This window comes from Mesocricetus auratus, unplaced genomic scaffold (assembly GCF_017639785.1).
Source record: "Mesocricetus auratus isolate SY011 unplaced genomic scaffold, BCM_Maur_2.0 Super-Scaffold_100047, whole genome shotgun sequence".
In the NCBI taxonomy this organism is placed as follows: domain Eukaryota; kingdom Metazoa; phylum Chordata; class Mammalia; order Rodentia; family Cricetidae; genus Mesocricetus; species Mesocricetus auratus.
The window spans coordinates 4,632,442-4,648,771 of NW_024429224.1; the positions used below are offsets into that span (position 1 = coordinate 4,632,442).

General features: G+C 42.4%; 1 protein-coding gene across 5 annotated transcripts in view; it reads left to right on the plus strand.

Moving 5' to 3' along the window:
* Positions 1 to 16,330, plus strand: part of Fam135b (family with sequence similarity 135 member B) — a 328,330-nt gene that overhangs the window by 192,784 nt on the left and 119,216 nt on the right. For all 5 annotated transcript variants that reach the window (XR_005873157.1, XM_040735574.1, XM_040735575.1 and 2 more), the window contains exons 6-7: positions 277 to 450; positions 5,660 to 5,786. Coding sequence is in view for 4 of the 5 variants with exons in the window: in XM_040735574.1 (XP_040591508.1) it covers positions 277 to 450; positions 5,660 to 5,786 (301 nt within the window). In the remaining variant the exon portion in view is untranslated. The remainder of the gene's footprint in view (positions 1 to 276; positions 451 to 5,659; positions 5,787 to 16,330) is intronic.

A 16,330-nucleotide genomic window follows, 5' to 3' on the forward strand; every position in this document is an offset into this window, starting at 1 on the left:
ATAAGAGATTTGCAACCATGAGAGGAGTCTTGGAATGATCTGGTTATCTTCACCATCTCTGAGGCTCAGGTTTACAAGCAGGCAGTGACAGAGAGCTGAGGCCCAGATCTGCTATGTAAACTCCATTCTTCATTTTGCCAATTGTGGGAAAAATTCTTTCAGCCAGGCAGAATATTGCAGGATTGAGTACGATGATGAGGCTGTAAAGTAGAGCTACTTGAGTGACAGTAGAGTCCACCAACCTTCCTCATACGAGCTCACTCACTTGCCTTTCAGGCTGAGAGATGTGACTGGGACACCGGTGACCAGCAGTCGCACACTTGGCCTGCACTTTCACCCCAGGAGAGGTCTGCACCATCAAGTCCCTGTCATGTTCGACTACTTCCACCTGTCGGTGATCTCAGTGACCATCCATGCTGCCCTGGTGGCTCTGCAGCAACCTTTGCTCAGGTACAGAGTTAGAGGTAGCCCTAACATTCACCTCATGCATCACTAAGAGACATAGACTGCCACAAGTGATCACCACAAACCAGAGAAGCTTGTCCATGGTTGCTGGCTTAAGCTTGGGGTACTCATGTGATCCACAGAAGAAATGGGAGAAAGCTTGGGAGTGTCTCAGAACCACAGAGGACACTGGGGGATTTTAGGGGTAGAAGACTTGTAAACTATACCTCACTCCTCAGGGACTTGGTTTCTTCCTCTGGATTCACTTGTCTCTAGTTGTGCCTTGAGAAGCTCCTTGGGTTTCTCTGCTACATAATCTGTGTGTAAAATTAAGAGCACCAACATCTATATAAAGCTTTGAAATTTTTAAAATTAATTTGATATTTTAGAGTGTCTACAAGGTTTCCAGAACTTTGTTGTTTAATATTCAATTTAAGCCTAAATGATTTATACATTGACACATTTTTATGTGTATGTAACACATTCTGATTATTCTTACTCCCACCTTTTTCTCTCCATCTCACTCCTCCTTTCTTGTCTACATGTTCCTTTAACACATTCATGTGTTGTGTTATTTTATGACACATTGAGTTGATGAGGGCCATTCATGTGACGTTTTAGTGAATCCCAGTGGAGACAGGGCTAGTACATAACAAGGGTCCAAATCTGTTCCTTCTCCCAGTTTCTGTTTGCTCAAATGGAGTTTGCTTGTAAGATAGTTTGCCTTTGCCTTTCATTGGCTCACCTTGCAGCATCTCCAAGGTGCAGAGCACCTGGATTTCATTAATTGTACAAGGGAAGGTATAGAACTCTTGAAAGCTATTGTGGTGGGCTGGCAAGGCTAAGTGATTTATGAAGGCAGAACTGGATTTCATGGTGGAAGTTTGGGGAAGTGTTAACATTTAGCTGTGGAAAAGTCTGTGTAGCAGTTAAATCAGAGAATACAGCAAAGAACAGAGAGTGGGAAAGTGAGAGAGACAGACAGCTGGTAAGCAGCAGCTGTGAACCTAGAGCTGAAAGCCAGGGTCAAATAGTTTGTGGTCGTTTGTGCCTAATGTTCTCCTGCCCCAGATTTTGCTTGGCTCCTAGATTGAAGATGATCCTAGACTTAAGCTCCTAGGTTGAGAAAAAAGAGGGACAAGGGTCAGGGATCTGCACTTTTCAATCTTTACTTCTAGTGGGTGTCTATGGAGGGTCTACTGTGCTCCAGCGGAGGCACCAGGATGCAGTCACATAGCAAGTTTGTGAGGAGCATTCAGCATCCTCAGAACAGACCACTTCTGCAGACATCTGAGTCCAGTGAGTGAGCTGATATGTGTGTGTTGGATTACATAGGGTGAGTGTTATAGTAGAATGTTAGAAAAGTGTTGCAGTATAGAAACATGGGAACAACCACGACCCTGGGAAGATGCAACAGAAGTAGAATCTAGAAAGTAGAGGAGTACTGATCTCCTGCAAGGCATGCACCCTAGTTGGGTGGTTCCTTATGATCAGGGCTGCTTCAGTGCATAGTTCATGGCGGGATCTGTGTACCAAGTGTAAGGTAGAACAGGTGTGCCCTGAGATCAGTGGAGACTGTTCAGCTGGAGGTTAAGCAACCTCCCAGATGGGAAAGTAAGCAACACTTCCAGGGGTCCTGGGTCCCACAGAGTAAGCTATGCCTGTGAAGCTAGAGTTAGGAGCATCTATCTGCTTAGTTCCTCCACTTACTTTCTGGGCGATATTTGAATAGTTTATCTTACATCTCTGGGTATCTGTTTCACCATATAGGTGCATACATTTACATGTAAACAAATAATTTTATGATAATAAACCAACAGATATCAAGGCTGTAGACTATTTCACATGATGAATATGTATGTAATAAAGGCTCTTGAAGCAAATCTAGCAATATGGAAACTAGCAATTCTGATATGCATGTATTGTGTCCCTGGCTATAAGAAAGAGTCCGTAAGTAATTAAAGTGGTAAGCTTCCAAACTGAATGGTGTGCAAAGTTCTGGGAAGGCCTTTATAAGGTAGCAGTTAGAATAATGGGTCTCAGGGCTGGGTGCCCCTCCCACCCCTAACCCCGTGCCAAATCTGAGAGTCTACTTTCTAACTCTGTTCACTTGGGCATGTAGGAGTCCATTTCAGTCAGAGTAGGAGAATGTTGGGAGGAGTCATTGACAGCACAGGGGAAGCTCTTTAGTATGTATGCATCTAGGGTATTAATTTTTGTATAGCATCCACCATATTTTGGGCCACCCTGATAAGTTCTTCACAAGTGGCATGAAGCTTTCTGCACAGGGAAATGCACCTCTCCCTATGTCTCTGAGGAAAGCTTTACAGAAGGCATGACTCTACCCAGGGAACAAGAGAGTGTGACAGTGAAAACCGAATCTGGGAAGGTAAATTGGAGTAGGATTTTGACAGTGTAATTAATCATGCATTCAGGGATTGGACCTAAATTAGTTAAGTGTGCAGAGGCACTGAAGGCTCACACCTCAGAGCAATCCTCAAGGCTTATTCCCTCAAACTCCCTCAGGCAGGAGTTTCAACGGTGCAGTTGGGAGGACAAGTGAGATATCCAAAGGGTTCCCAGCACCTGACATCACCTTTTGGCTCTCGTGCTAGGAGCTCTGATGCTAACTGTGGGTTTGGAGCCAGATGTCTTAGCAGAGAGTTTAACCTTTCATAGGAGTAGACTCTGCAGATTCATAAGTGGCAGCTTTCCAGATGGGAGCACACACAGCTGCTGGAGAGTTAAAATTCCCAAATGCTGTAAAAATAGAACCGCCTTCCACTCTATGGGTTTTGCAAGGAGAATTTCTGTCTTGACACAGAGTACTTGGGAACAAAGGGAACCCTTTAACCTTGTGGGAAATACCTGTCAAGTAGGGCAAGCACCAGCTTTTCCAGAAAACCACACTTGTATCATCAGTTAGGTCCAACAAAGATTCAGCAGGTGTTAAGCTGAAATTTAACCTCAGGAGACCCTTAACCTTCACTGAGAAGGAACAAAGAAACTCCAATTTTTGATCTTCAAATAGGTAAAAACTGAGTGTCTCCTAGCTCACCCTCTAGTAGAGATGCCAACTCAAAGCCATAATTAAATGACAAGTATTTAGTTATTTGTTAGCAGATATCCCAGAGAAGGAGTCATGATTCTTTATGTACACACATTTGTTTCTTCTAGAATGTCCCTCACTAAGGTAGGGCATCCTCAGGTGCCAAAATACCCAGAAACTCAAGACACTCATATGAAATATGTTTTCCTGTAACCTATATGTATACTACTCCTACACACTTTAAGTTATTCCCCAAATTACTTATGATAACATTGCAGTAAAAATGGGGGTTTAAATAAGATTGGCATCCATGAGCCAATATGCATGTTGATGTGACTTTTAATGCCATTATAGTATCCAAAATAGTTACTAGCTTTTATTCAATATCATTATCCACTAATAACTTTTGCCAATATAATGCCTCATGGCTTAATTATTAATCCTTCTGACAGGAGATGAAGTGGGAGGTTCAAATCCAGCCTAGGTCCTAATATGTAGGTAACTTCTGCTAGCTGGTGTAATTGCCACATAGTTGTGGCTGTCCACTATGGCATACCACTTCTGAGTACTCAGCCCTTTCACCCAGTTCACCTCATAACCTTTTCTCTGCTTACTGGCTGATGTGTTAGCCACATCACATTACAGCACTGACTTTTTCATTTGAGTCCCTTTCTAGGCCAATGTGTGTTTAAGGTGAAGGTGACATATTTACCACCTTGCCACTGTAACACCTCATGTACTCTTTGGCTTGTGGCATGAGACTAATAATATTTGAATAAGTGAATTTAGTAAATATCTAACCTTAATTTTATATCTCTGCCAATATTGCTACCAGGAATATTAGCTGCTTGTCTGAAATCTGCCCAGTTATCTCAAGCAACTAGACCAAAGATGGTAATATCTGAGAAGATTTATGGTGGAGGCTTTTTTTTGCTATGAGAGACTAATAGTCTCTTTGGAAGATTAAAATTGCATTTGTAGAATAAAAAAATACATCTAAAGAAGGCATTAGACTTTTAATTTCTTTAGAATTTCGTTCTGTATTTACATTTTTACCCCTTCTCTCTCCTTTCCAACTTTTTTCTGCGTCCCTTCTACCCCACCTCATGTTCATGATCTTTTCTTCTTTAATTATTACCATTACATTTATACATAAACCTAATGAGTTCATTTGATATTGCTCATACATATGTGCTTACGGATTACCACCAGTGTTAGATAACCTATCCGGTGGCTTGTCCCTGCAAAAGAATAATTCCCCCCACCTTTAGTTGCCTGTAGCACTTCATTTAGGGTTAGGGTCTTGTGAAATTTCACCTATGCACAGTGGCATGGCAACTGGTATACTCACTGTGCAAGCCTTGTTTAGGCAGCTGTAGTTTTGAGATTTCATGGGTGCAGATTTCCTGTCATATATTGAAGACATGATTTCACATACCACCCTGAATGTATGAAATCTCATCTAAGTCAGTAGATTTTTAATAGATGAAACTTTTCAGGAAAGAAAACTTAGTGTAAGCAGGTTTTTTTCTGATATATTACAGGAGGAAAATCACATAGGCTAAGGTAAATAGTATGACCACATACCCAAATATGATAAGCCACATGATCTTATCACATTGCCAAATCTCCTTTGAGCCTAAGATTGGTCATGTCCAGCACACCTGCCAGGTGATCTTTATAATGAATCAGAACTAGGCAAAACCCATGTATTTTTTCTCTTGAAAAGATTACAGTGTTCCCAGCTAGGATAGATATAGGAAATGTTCTGTTGGTTACAGAAGTCTAGGACATATCACAGGATTCCTCTGCATGGATCACGGAAATGAATGATGTTTTGTGTCTTCCATAGGAAGGTGAGTAGAAGCAGGGAGGGAACTGAGGCTAGAAGGAGCTCATGCAGAGCCATGACCCCTGAGGGCAGAAGCAGATTTCAAGAGCATGATTAACTTTGGGGTGGTCCTTCTACTCTGGCCAGGAGTTCTTTCTGTCTGCCTCCCAGGATGATGATTCCCTAGAACATGGCCTCAGGACATAAGGCATTGGGGTACCTCTCTGTACCTGGAACACCACCTAAGTCTATACCACAGGCTCCTCAGTTGCAGCTCCCCGGGGAGCTGATGATAGTTTACTCACCTCCTGTTTTCCCCTTCCCCTTCTTTCTAGTTTCACCCGTCCAGGAAGAGGCTCCTGGTTAGGGAAAGGTGGCCCAGACACAGGACCAGAACAGCCCGTTATTTCTCTGGAGAACTTGGTCTTCGGAGCTGGATACTGCAAGCCAACTTCCTCAGAGGTAACGTGAGCACTGGGAGCCATGACCCCAGAACCGCGATTCTGACTCTGAAAGAATATGTCCTGTGAGTTTCCCTCTTCTTTCAAATGTTTCATTAGGGCAGCGATTGTTCATTTATTTCAAGGTCCATTCATCCTTTCACTTTTCACCAGTTATCTTCCAGATGCATTCTGAGTGTCAAGCCCTGTAGTAAATATTCTTCTCCTGTTGTCCCTCTTACTTCTAGTCCTTTTGAAGATAAGAGCTCTCTAGGTGATATTACTGTGAGGATGTCCTCTGAACACTATGTGATGATATTGAATGTCTGTTGCCATTGGGTAATGCCTGCTTTCAAAACCTGGATCCAACTCTCTCCTCACCTCTGGGGTGGCATCACTAAGAACTACTAATCTCATTGAAGTTATGTACACCCAAAGTTGTTCCAAATGTAAAGTTGCTTGCCTAGTATCTGGTGTTTAGGGGCTGCTTAGTAAAGAAATATGTCTACCTTTCCATTCCCTTTGCTTCTTCCCAAGAAGTATCTGCCATTATTCTCTTCTCATCACTGCATGAACACATGAGGCATTTTATTAGCATATTGTTCAGAAATAACCAGTGGTATTACTCAGGGTTGTCCAGACATATAGAACCGATAGCAATGACTCCTTCATTATTGTAGTGAAGTGACTCACATCATCCTGGAGGCTGAGAAGGCTGTAAATATGCTTCACCAAGCTGGAGACCAAGGTGAATTGATGGCAAAGTTCTAGGTCAAATGTAATTCCAGAAGCTGGGTGACATTATCACTTATGGAAAAAAAACTGTTTGCTTTGTCATAGTCAGATACTCAGTGGATTGAACCAGTCCTGTCACACTGAGGAAGTTCTCTTCCCCTCAGGTGGTTCTTTGTTCAGTTCATCCAGTTGTCAGAGACACCTGTCCTGGCATCCTCAACAGTATTTAACCAAACATCTAGACACCTTATGACCCAGATAAGTAGATACAAGAAATTTACCGTTGTCAAGCAAATGGCAGGCATGTGAAAGACTGTGCCTAGCCAGCCCTGTCACCTTGAGGGACAGAAGGCTCTTTGACCAGACTGTTGAAGATTTGAGGTAAAACAACCTACTTTTCTGGATTTTCCCTAGTTTGAGATCTAGTGCGGGGACCTGGCTGCAGATGTGAACGTAGTCACATCTCTATCTGGGCTAAGCTGCTGTGTCACATGTCTTCATGGTTCTGAGGTCTCCAAAGGGGGACAGCCATAATTGCCCTGAAAGGATGGGGAATTGAGTCCAAAGTAGGACTTGTTTTCTTACATGCAGCTGGCATTGGAGAACAACAAGAACAGAATGAATGCATACCCTCAGTACCTCTACACTCACCAAACTTCATGGAAGCTAATGTGCTTGCTTCTTACACAGGAGCCTCAAATGAGTGAGGGGAAGATAGGAAAGCTAAGAGTCTGCCTGCATAGCTTGGGCATCACCAAATTCATTTCAGCATAGGGTGTGGCCTGGATAGAAGGCTGTCCACCCCCAATGCCTACAACAGACCCTTAATCTCTCAGTAGATATGAGGTATGTCCCCAATGTCATCTGTCAATTCCCTTGCTTCTGGGGCATTGACAGCCACCTCACACACAGGAACAATTGTTCTGAAGAGTTTCCAGTCACAGTTCAACTTTCCTTGTGCTGATCTCTGCCTCTCTAACAGCACTATGTGATAGCTGTAAGGGTCTCCCTGACAAGCTTACCATCTAAAAACCTCCACTTCAGACTCCTTCTGAGGAAATATGACCAGAGACATTGGTAATTGTTAGCATGATGCCATTGAAGTGTGTGATATAACACAAAAAAATAAAAGACCCAGATACTGATATTGGGGTTCAAGCTTCAAGCTGAAGATCAGAGAAGCAAGCCAGCCAGCCACTAACTCTTATTATACCTCAGGCTGAAAGGTGATCCTGGCTCCACTAAACCTCAAACTGAAATCCCAGACTGCTATGCTCTCCTCAACATGTCTGGAGAATCCTAAGACTCAATGTCATCCTATCCTCAATGTGACTGGAGAATGAATGCCAGCTCTGGAACCTTGATCCTGCCTTACATAACTCTCTAATGCTGGGATTAAAGGAGTGTGATCCCAGGTGCTGGCATCAAAGGCATGAACTCTGTTACTCTTCATTCTTGTGTAGACCAGGTGGCCTTGAACTAACAGAGATTCATCTACCTTTTAATCCTGAATCATGAGGTTGAAAGTGTCTACCACCACTCTCTGATCTCTATAGCTTGAGGCTGACTTTGCTTTCTGAATCCTCAGGCAAGCTTTAATAAATCATAAGTAGTATATCATTACAGTGTGATGCTCCATCTACTTGGGAGGGGCTCTGGAGCTCAGTGGCATTTACATCAGCCAAAACCATTTATACCAACACTGCTGAAATGGTGCTGTCTGATTTCCCAAATGTTTGAAGGATCTCAAGCTATCCTTTTCAGAAGCTCTGCTTGAATAGCTCAGAGTAGGGACCATCTCATCGAGTTTCTTCCCCTAGGACCTAACAAGACACCTGCCCTTCAAAACCAACACTCAAGTAATGATGTTGAATGAAAGGTTGAAACAACTGTGTGCATCGTGCTGGTGCAGAGTTGAATAGCCAGAGATTCATGAAAGAGATCACTCACTGCAGCAGACAGAAAGTAAGGGAGGGAGTCATAGTATGATAGGTCATGTTGTGAGATTGTGTAGACTCCAGAGCCAGAAACAGGCAGGGGAGTGAGCACTGTAGAACAGCCTCACCCACTGAACCTTTACACATGACTTAGCACACTGTTTGAGACTATTGTGATATGTCACCTTCTGTGGCAAATATTTACAACTTGTGGAAACTTGGTGCTTCCAGAAACTCAGTTTGTAAAGCTGTGAAATGGGGACTATGGGGACTGTCCTTTAGAGATTTATATGTGTAAATACTTTACATAATTGGGTTTGGCAGGCAGATGATGCAGTATAGTGAGGGTTTGTTTGTTTTCTATTTCTTTCTTGGCTGCTTCTGAGGCTCTGTGTCAAACTTTAGCATGCTTGTCTTTCATTTGTTCAGATAGAAAGGCCAACCAACGAGTCTTGGCACTGGGCTTTTTCCTGAGAGTTGGCTCAGTGAGTTGTTTTCAGGGCTCTGTTCTTTTCTTGTGTGTTTTCCATTTGGGTCCCATCCAATTATGTGGAATCATTGCTGTGAGCCCACCCTGCACCTTCCCACCAGGCAAGGCTGCCAAGCAGAGAATCCATTCTTAGTTCCACATTCCCATGGGAGCTTTTTATCCAAATCTCAAGAAGCCCAGAGCAATAACAGAGTGTAGTGGAATATGCACAGGTTGCTGTATCAGCGGGTGGTATGGGGGAGCAGAGGCTCCCCTCAGTAAGCCCTTCCTAACAGAGGCCTGGGAAAAATCAGAGGCAAATAGCATCCTAGGAAGGTAAGAGATGATGCAGCAGTGAGACCTGCCCCATTTCTCAGATCCCTGTGTCCTTCCTGCTGAAGCTTCAACATTTGATCTTTACATTAAGAGCTGTGGTTTGAGGTTCTCTGTGTCTTCCTGTTAACAAATCATATGGACACTAGAGAGATTATTCAACCTTTTGAGATGACATTCATCTTGGAGGCAGTTACAAGCACAGCCTCAGTGGCTTCTAAAAAGATGAAAGGGTGGTACACACCTTTAATCCCAGCACTTGGGAGGCAGAGGCAGGCAGATTTCTGTGAGTTCAAGACAGAGTTACATCCAGGACAGGCTCCAAAGCCACAGAGAAACCCCGTCTCAAAAAAATATATATAATGGCCTGGAGCCAGAGTTTAACATAAAACTCCCTATGAAAATCCTCAGCTGATAGGATATTTTCTTTTTGTTTGCATGATAGTCCAACTACTTCGACTGTGGTTTTGTAGATGGGATAGTGAAAAGTTCTGCTTGTGGCTTCAGTACTAAACTCCTCTGTGACCTTGAACCTGCCAATTGGCCTCTCTAGATCTATTTCCCAAATGTAGAAAGGAAACTGTACCTTCCAGAAGTGCTTCAGGGCTTCTCTGCTGTGTTTATTGTTGTATCCCTGTCACTGCCACAAGTAACTGTGTCAGTTGAGATGTACTTGAGTAGGTAGAGGAGGCAGTCTGATGTTGATTTCTGGCCTCCACTTACCAACACAAGTGTACAAACACAATCCCCCCACATTCAATCACTGCAACACCCACTACTGCAATCATCAACAACAACCCTCCCCTTTAAGTATAAAAAGTTTGATGCTGGCCATTTCAGTTCACAGCTATGGTCATCTGCTCTCCCTAAGTTGTCATTCCCCAGCTGCTCCATGACACCAGGTGAATGGAATGGCAGATGATATATATCTATATGTATAGTTCCCCTGTGCAGGTCTCACTTCTCTTTATATACCTGTGCATACCTGGCTCCTAGTGTTTCCTCAGAGAGCATTTGTTGAGCTGTTGTCTTGTGGTTTTAGTCTGCATTTCACTGATGAGTACTAGTGCTAAAGCATTTTCATACACTCCTTGGCCTACTCCTCCATTCTCTTTGGAGAAATGTCCTTTTAAACAATTTGCCTATTTGTAAATTTGCTTATGTATAATCACTTAATGTTGGGGTTCTGTTTAGTTGTAAGAGTTCCTTATGCAACTTGGATATTATCTCTTCATCAAATCACAGTTGAAACTGTTTCCCCTATTACTTCCATTGTGTTTGCACTGCATGGCTTGTCCCTTTGCAAAAAGGAGACTTTTTTGGCATAACCCCATTTGTCTCTCCCCTTCTGACTGTCATGGAGCATCACCAATACAAATGTTCTCAAGTTTTCCTATACAGTTTCTCCAAGGCTTTTTTTAAAAATAATTTCGAGCCTGATACTACATTCTTCAGTATACTTGAGATGATTATGGTATATGGGGTATGAAAGGAGTTCAGTATGGATCCATTCTTTTATGTATGGATATGAAGTTTTCAAACATTATTTGTGTGAAAGACTATCCTTGGCCCCATTGTGTGGCCTTGGCACTATAAAGTGACAGTGAATTTATTACTGAGATCTGTTATTTTTAAAGGCCTATTGTGGTGATATGAGCTCTGTGAAAAAAATGGGACATGGTTACTATACTTAAGGATTTGGGGGTGGGCTTGCCATCCTCTGTAGTTGCTTTCTGTGCAGTGTCTATGGCTGTAACTCACTGTGTTGCTCATTGTAATTCCACTCCTTATTCTGAAATCGAAGACTGTGATACTTCCTGCTTTATCCTCTTCTCACAGTTGCTTTGGGTGTTCAGGATCCTTAGTGTCTTTTAGGATTATTTTCTATGACTTAAGTCAATCACAGAAGAAAATATACCATGTGAAATAGCTACAGACCAGCAAGTAGAAAGGAATGGAACAGTGGTGGTCACCAGGGACCGTGGGGAAACAGAAGAGGCTGGAGGTTTGATTTTCCGTGATGGGAGAGGTTCCCTGAGAACTCCTTCACATGGGCTGCCCTGCACTCCATGCTGCTCTGAGTGTTTACAGTTTTGTTAAAAGGGCAAACCTCATATTAAGCATTATCACTTTAACTTTAAAAAGTAAAAGAAAAATTTCATTGTCAGAGAAAAATACCAAAACATAGTTATTTTTGAAAATTATTTGCACTTAAAAAGTTAATGAGTTTTAGTATTTTAAGAATTAGAATGGCAACCATTGCTGTGTTTCACCAACTGATGTAAAATGGCTGACATTTTTTGCATTTAAATGACTGTCTAGTTTAACAAAATCATGCAGAAAAGGCAGTTTTATGGAATAATGGCTAGGGTGGGCAGTTAATTCAGTGTGATTTCATGGGTCATTTCTAAGGAGCACACACATCTGTGATAACAGGCTTTGCATCCAAGCTGTAAGGTATTGCTTATTTACATGTCATACTCTTGCTACTGGAGACAGCCCTGATTTCACATGGCTGCCTTGTTCCTGACTAGTTCATATCACAGGCCACAGAGAAGAAGCCCACAGCCTTCACAGACCATCCGCTGTTGCCCATCATCTTGTTGGTATTCACCATGTCTCCTGGTACACAGCTAACACTTAACAAAAAGGTGTTGAGTAAATTCAAGGGGAAAGATCAACAAGGCTACAGGCACAAGCAGCAAACTTGGAGTGAGCACCCAGGGTGGGCCTAATGTAGCGTTTTCCCTGTGAGTTACCTTGTAGGTGTTTGCTCCAGTCCTGTCACCACATTAAGCCTCTGTTTCTCTGTTGGGAGACTGGAAACCACTTGCCATGTGAGGCTTTTTTGCAACTTGTGATAGCAAAGAATTTCCTATCTCTTTCGGCCCTCTGCTTATGCTTTCTTGGTGACTATCCCAAGGCAGCATGATGGTAAACATCACCAACCCTTCTGCCTGTCCACATTTGGATGACCTGCATTTTAGCCCCATGGTCACATGGTGTGCCTTCACCTGCTTAATATGTCATTTAGAAATTCCAAGGAGGCCACTATGGCCAGAAAGGGAGCTGGGAATGTCATGAAGTGGCCCTGTTGTAGGCATGTATTTGAGCCTGTTGATGTGTGCAGGTTCGTACCTCACAGCATAGACTTGGATCAGGGATGTTTGACTGGAAATAGAACAGTTTATTAATAAAATTAAGACAGCCTGGAGAAAGATAGGGTAGTGAGCTGAAGGAAGCTGATGTCTGTAAGCACTGAGCCTTGGAATGGCATGGTGCTTTCCATGCCGTTTACGTAGTACCCAGCTTTGTACAGTTTGGGCTCTTCTTGAGCATTCTCTGTTGTCTGAAGCTCAGGTGGGGAGGGTCTTTCCAGGCTTTCTTTGCCTACTGGTTTCTTTCGCATTTTATTCTTCATCTAGCTTTCCTAGCGTCTATTCTGCCATAGCCTGATGGTTTGGGGCCATGGGAACCATGTTAGCACAGACAGATCATAAACAGACTACAATTAGTGGTCTCTAAAGATGCTCTCTATTATTGCTCTTGCTTGTGGGGTACTGATAGGTGGTAACTGCAGTTTAGAGCTAAGAGACGAGGATGGATGCTGTTGCAGTGATCCTTGAAATAGAAGAGTGGCGGCCAGAGGCAAAAGGAAAAAAGAAAAGGTAATTAAAGCAGAGGAGAGGAACACACAGAGGTATGACTATAGGAGAATGGAGAGAGGCTGTAGTGAAGTAGACTTGAAAAATTTCTGACATAAATTGCAAGGGCTCAACCATGAGCTAGCTCCCTTTGAGGTAAATTAGCAATATTTATTCATACTGAATTGGGAATGGCTGAACCTATTCCTTTTGAAATACCTTAATTTAAGTTTTAATCTCTCTTCGTCTCTCTGCCTCTCTCTTTCTCTGTAGTGTGTGTGTGTGTGTGTGTGTGTGTGTGTGTGTGTACATACACACACAAATATGTGTTGTGTTGCATAGAAGTGGCTGTGGATGTTACATGTACATTTGCATACATTATATATGTATTTTAAGGAGCATAACATAGTATCTCCCTGTGACTTTCAGTCGCCTTTAGTGTCCTTATATCTCTCTCCCTCTGTATGCTCCAGCCTCTCGTCTCCCCAGATAAAGCACACCTTCCCCGTTTTTCTTATTTTGACATTGTAGTGCCAGTGTCCTACTCTGCTTTCTCTAAAGCTCCTCCCCACCTCCAATGGTCCTTTTTTACTGGTTACTCCAGATTGCATACTCCAATCAAAAACTTCATAGCTAGGATCCATAAATAAGAAATAACACATGGCATTTATTTTCTGGGTCAGGCTTACCTTACTCGATATGATCCTTTTAAATTTCATCCATTTACTTAAAAATTTCATTTTTCTTTGCAGATTAATAGTATTCTGTTGTGTATAGGTACAACTTTTCATTATCCATTAGTCATCTGGGGGACATTTAGGTTGTTTTCATTTTTTAGTTTTGTGACCAGAGCATCAATGAATATGGTTGAGTAGATATCTGCAGAGTGAGATGTTGAGACCTTTAAGTGCATGCTAAGGGAGTGTGAGAGCCAGGTGGTGGGGCATATACTCTTTTTAAAAAGGCTTTTAATTGATATAGAATCATAACTCTTTTCACATTTTATTTACTCCCTCCAAGCCTTTAGGCACTGTTCCTCCATCCACTCTTACACGCCCCCCTACTATCAAGTTGATAACCTCTTTTTCTTTGATCATTATTGTTGTTGTTATTGTGTGTGTACACACACAAATATTTAATATAATCCTCTGAGTTCATTTTATTGTTTTTATGTATATGGTTTCAGGGACCTATTCAGCACTGGACATCCCATATGGGAGCTCATCCCTGGGAGGGGATAATTTTCCTTCTCCTGGGAGTCATTAGTTGCCTGTAGAGTTCTTTGTCTAAGTGGTGGACTCTGAGGAAAATGTTCCTTTTTCACATTAGCATATCTATTAACACGATCATTGCTCCAGTCTAGTTTATGTAACCATTTCTAGAAGAGACTGTTTCATAGATGACTTCCTGATATTATGACTCTTACAGTCTTTCAGCTCCCTATTCTGCAATGTTCCCTGAGCCATAGATACAGGAGGTGTGATATAGATGCATCCGTTGGGGTTGGGCTCCCCCACAGTTGTGGTTCTCTAAATTGTGCCCAATTGTCTTCTGTGATAATGTCTTTTTGCTTTCAAAAGAGGGTTTCTTGATGAATTGTAGTAGTATACTTTCTTGTGGGTATAAGGATATGGTTTAGAATGTCGTAAGGAATTACATAAGCAAACCACTTGGGGTGACAATGTTCCTCAAAAGAAGCATAAACTACCAAAACCCCCAGTACCAGGCATAAGAATCCTCCTTTTTGATAGTTGGTCAGAATTGTCCAAGTGACTCCTTAAGCAATGTGGACCTTGATTTGCTCCTTGGTTGTTTTTCAGGAGTTGAGGGTAGGCTCTTATTGCTGATGATAACACATACTTCAACACATAATGGAGATGACTACAGCTGGCTTTCACACATGTCTTTCCTGTCATCTAACTTTCATGGTTCCAGAAATATTGTGCAAACTGCCAACAGCCGTCTAATTGGAATTATGTTCCAATCTTGCCTAGTATTGGAAAACTAGCCAGGTTCTCAGGCACATTGAGGTCATATACCTTAGAAAAGAATCTCACTGTCACTTCACTTTTAGTTGTTTGAAGAATTCGCCACACTTATTTTCAGGGTGGATGCACCAGCTTTCATCCCTCCAGCAGTGAACAAGGGTTCCCTTTTCCTCCACATCCTCCCCAGAATTTGATGTCAGTTGTTTTCTTGATCTTGTTTCTTAAAGTGACGTCCTTGGTATGTTTGCAGCGCCATCCCAGCCCCTGCAGTTTATTGCATTTACAACATTTATAGCTTGCACTGAGTGATGATTGAGTTCTTAATGGTTCTGGGCACTGGTACCAACTGCAGTTCTATTAAATGACTAAAGGTAGGAAGTCAAGTCTGTCATGAAACCTGTGATGGTCAGATTTCTAGCTGAATAACTCTAGCAGAACTGGAAATGATATACACATTCTCTAAATGTCAGCCATTCCCTCACCGGCACCCTCTTTTCTCCCTGAAAAAATCAGCAGGGCCAAACAAACATTGAAGATTCATGCGTTCTGTCTCCATTGCTATGAATAATTGACTATATTTGATAGTTTCTATCACCTTGAAATATCGCTTTTCAAAGACTGAAATAATAAAAGATCCATCTAGGAACAGGAATGGGATATTACCTTCTGTTTCCATGGAGACCAAATTACTAGTGTTCTCTGTGTGATTTTTATTGGCAGTTGCTGAAACCACACTTGCTGTGTTAGTCTAGCCTGTAAGTACATGATATTTATCGCTGCCTGCAAATCATCCCAACTTATATTTACTCTTAGAGTTTTAGAAGTGGCCATCACCCATAGTTTGTTACAATGTAACTTTCTCAAAGGGTGTACTTCCGGTGCCAGGAAGGAGTTTCTTTTTTTATTTTTAAATTTAAATTAGAAAAAAGGTTGCTTCATATGTCAAGTCCAGGTCCCTCTTCCTTTCCCTCCCCTCCTCCCTTGCCCTCCCACCAACCCCCCCAATATCCCCTCATTTCCCCGTAGTCTGTCATTTCATCCAGGGCAGGGCCTAGACCTCCCCCCAAAAGTCCAGGGTGAGTGTGCATCTCTATTGTTGGATGGGAGCCCAAAGTCCATTTGTATACCCGGGATAAATACTGATCCACTACCCAAGGCTCAATAGATTGCCTAGGCCTCCTCACTGATGCCCACATTCAGGGGTTCTTGATCAGTCCCGTGCTGGATTCCCAGGCATCAGTCTGGGATTCAAGAACTAACCCTTGTCAGGTCAGCTGTTTCTGGGGGTTAAACCAGCCCAGTCTTAACACCTTTGGTCATCAGTCCTCCCTCTCTGTCACTGGATTTCTTAAGCAGTTTCTTAAGCTGAGTTGTCTGGTCTGATTGTGTGTGTGTGTGTGTGTGTGTGTGTGTGTGTGTGTGTGTGTGTGTGTGTGTGTGTGTTTCCTGACCCTGTAGCA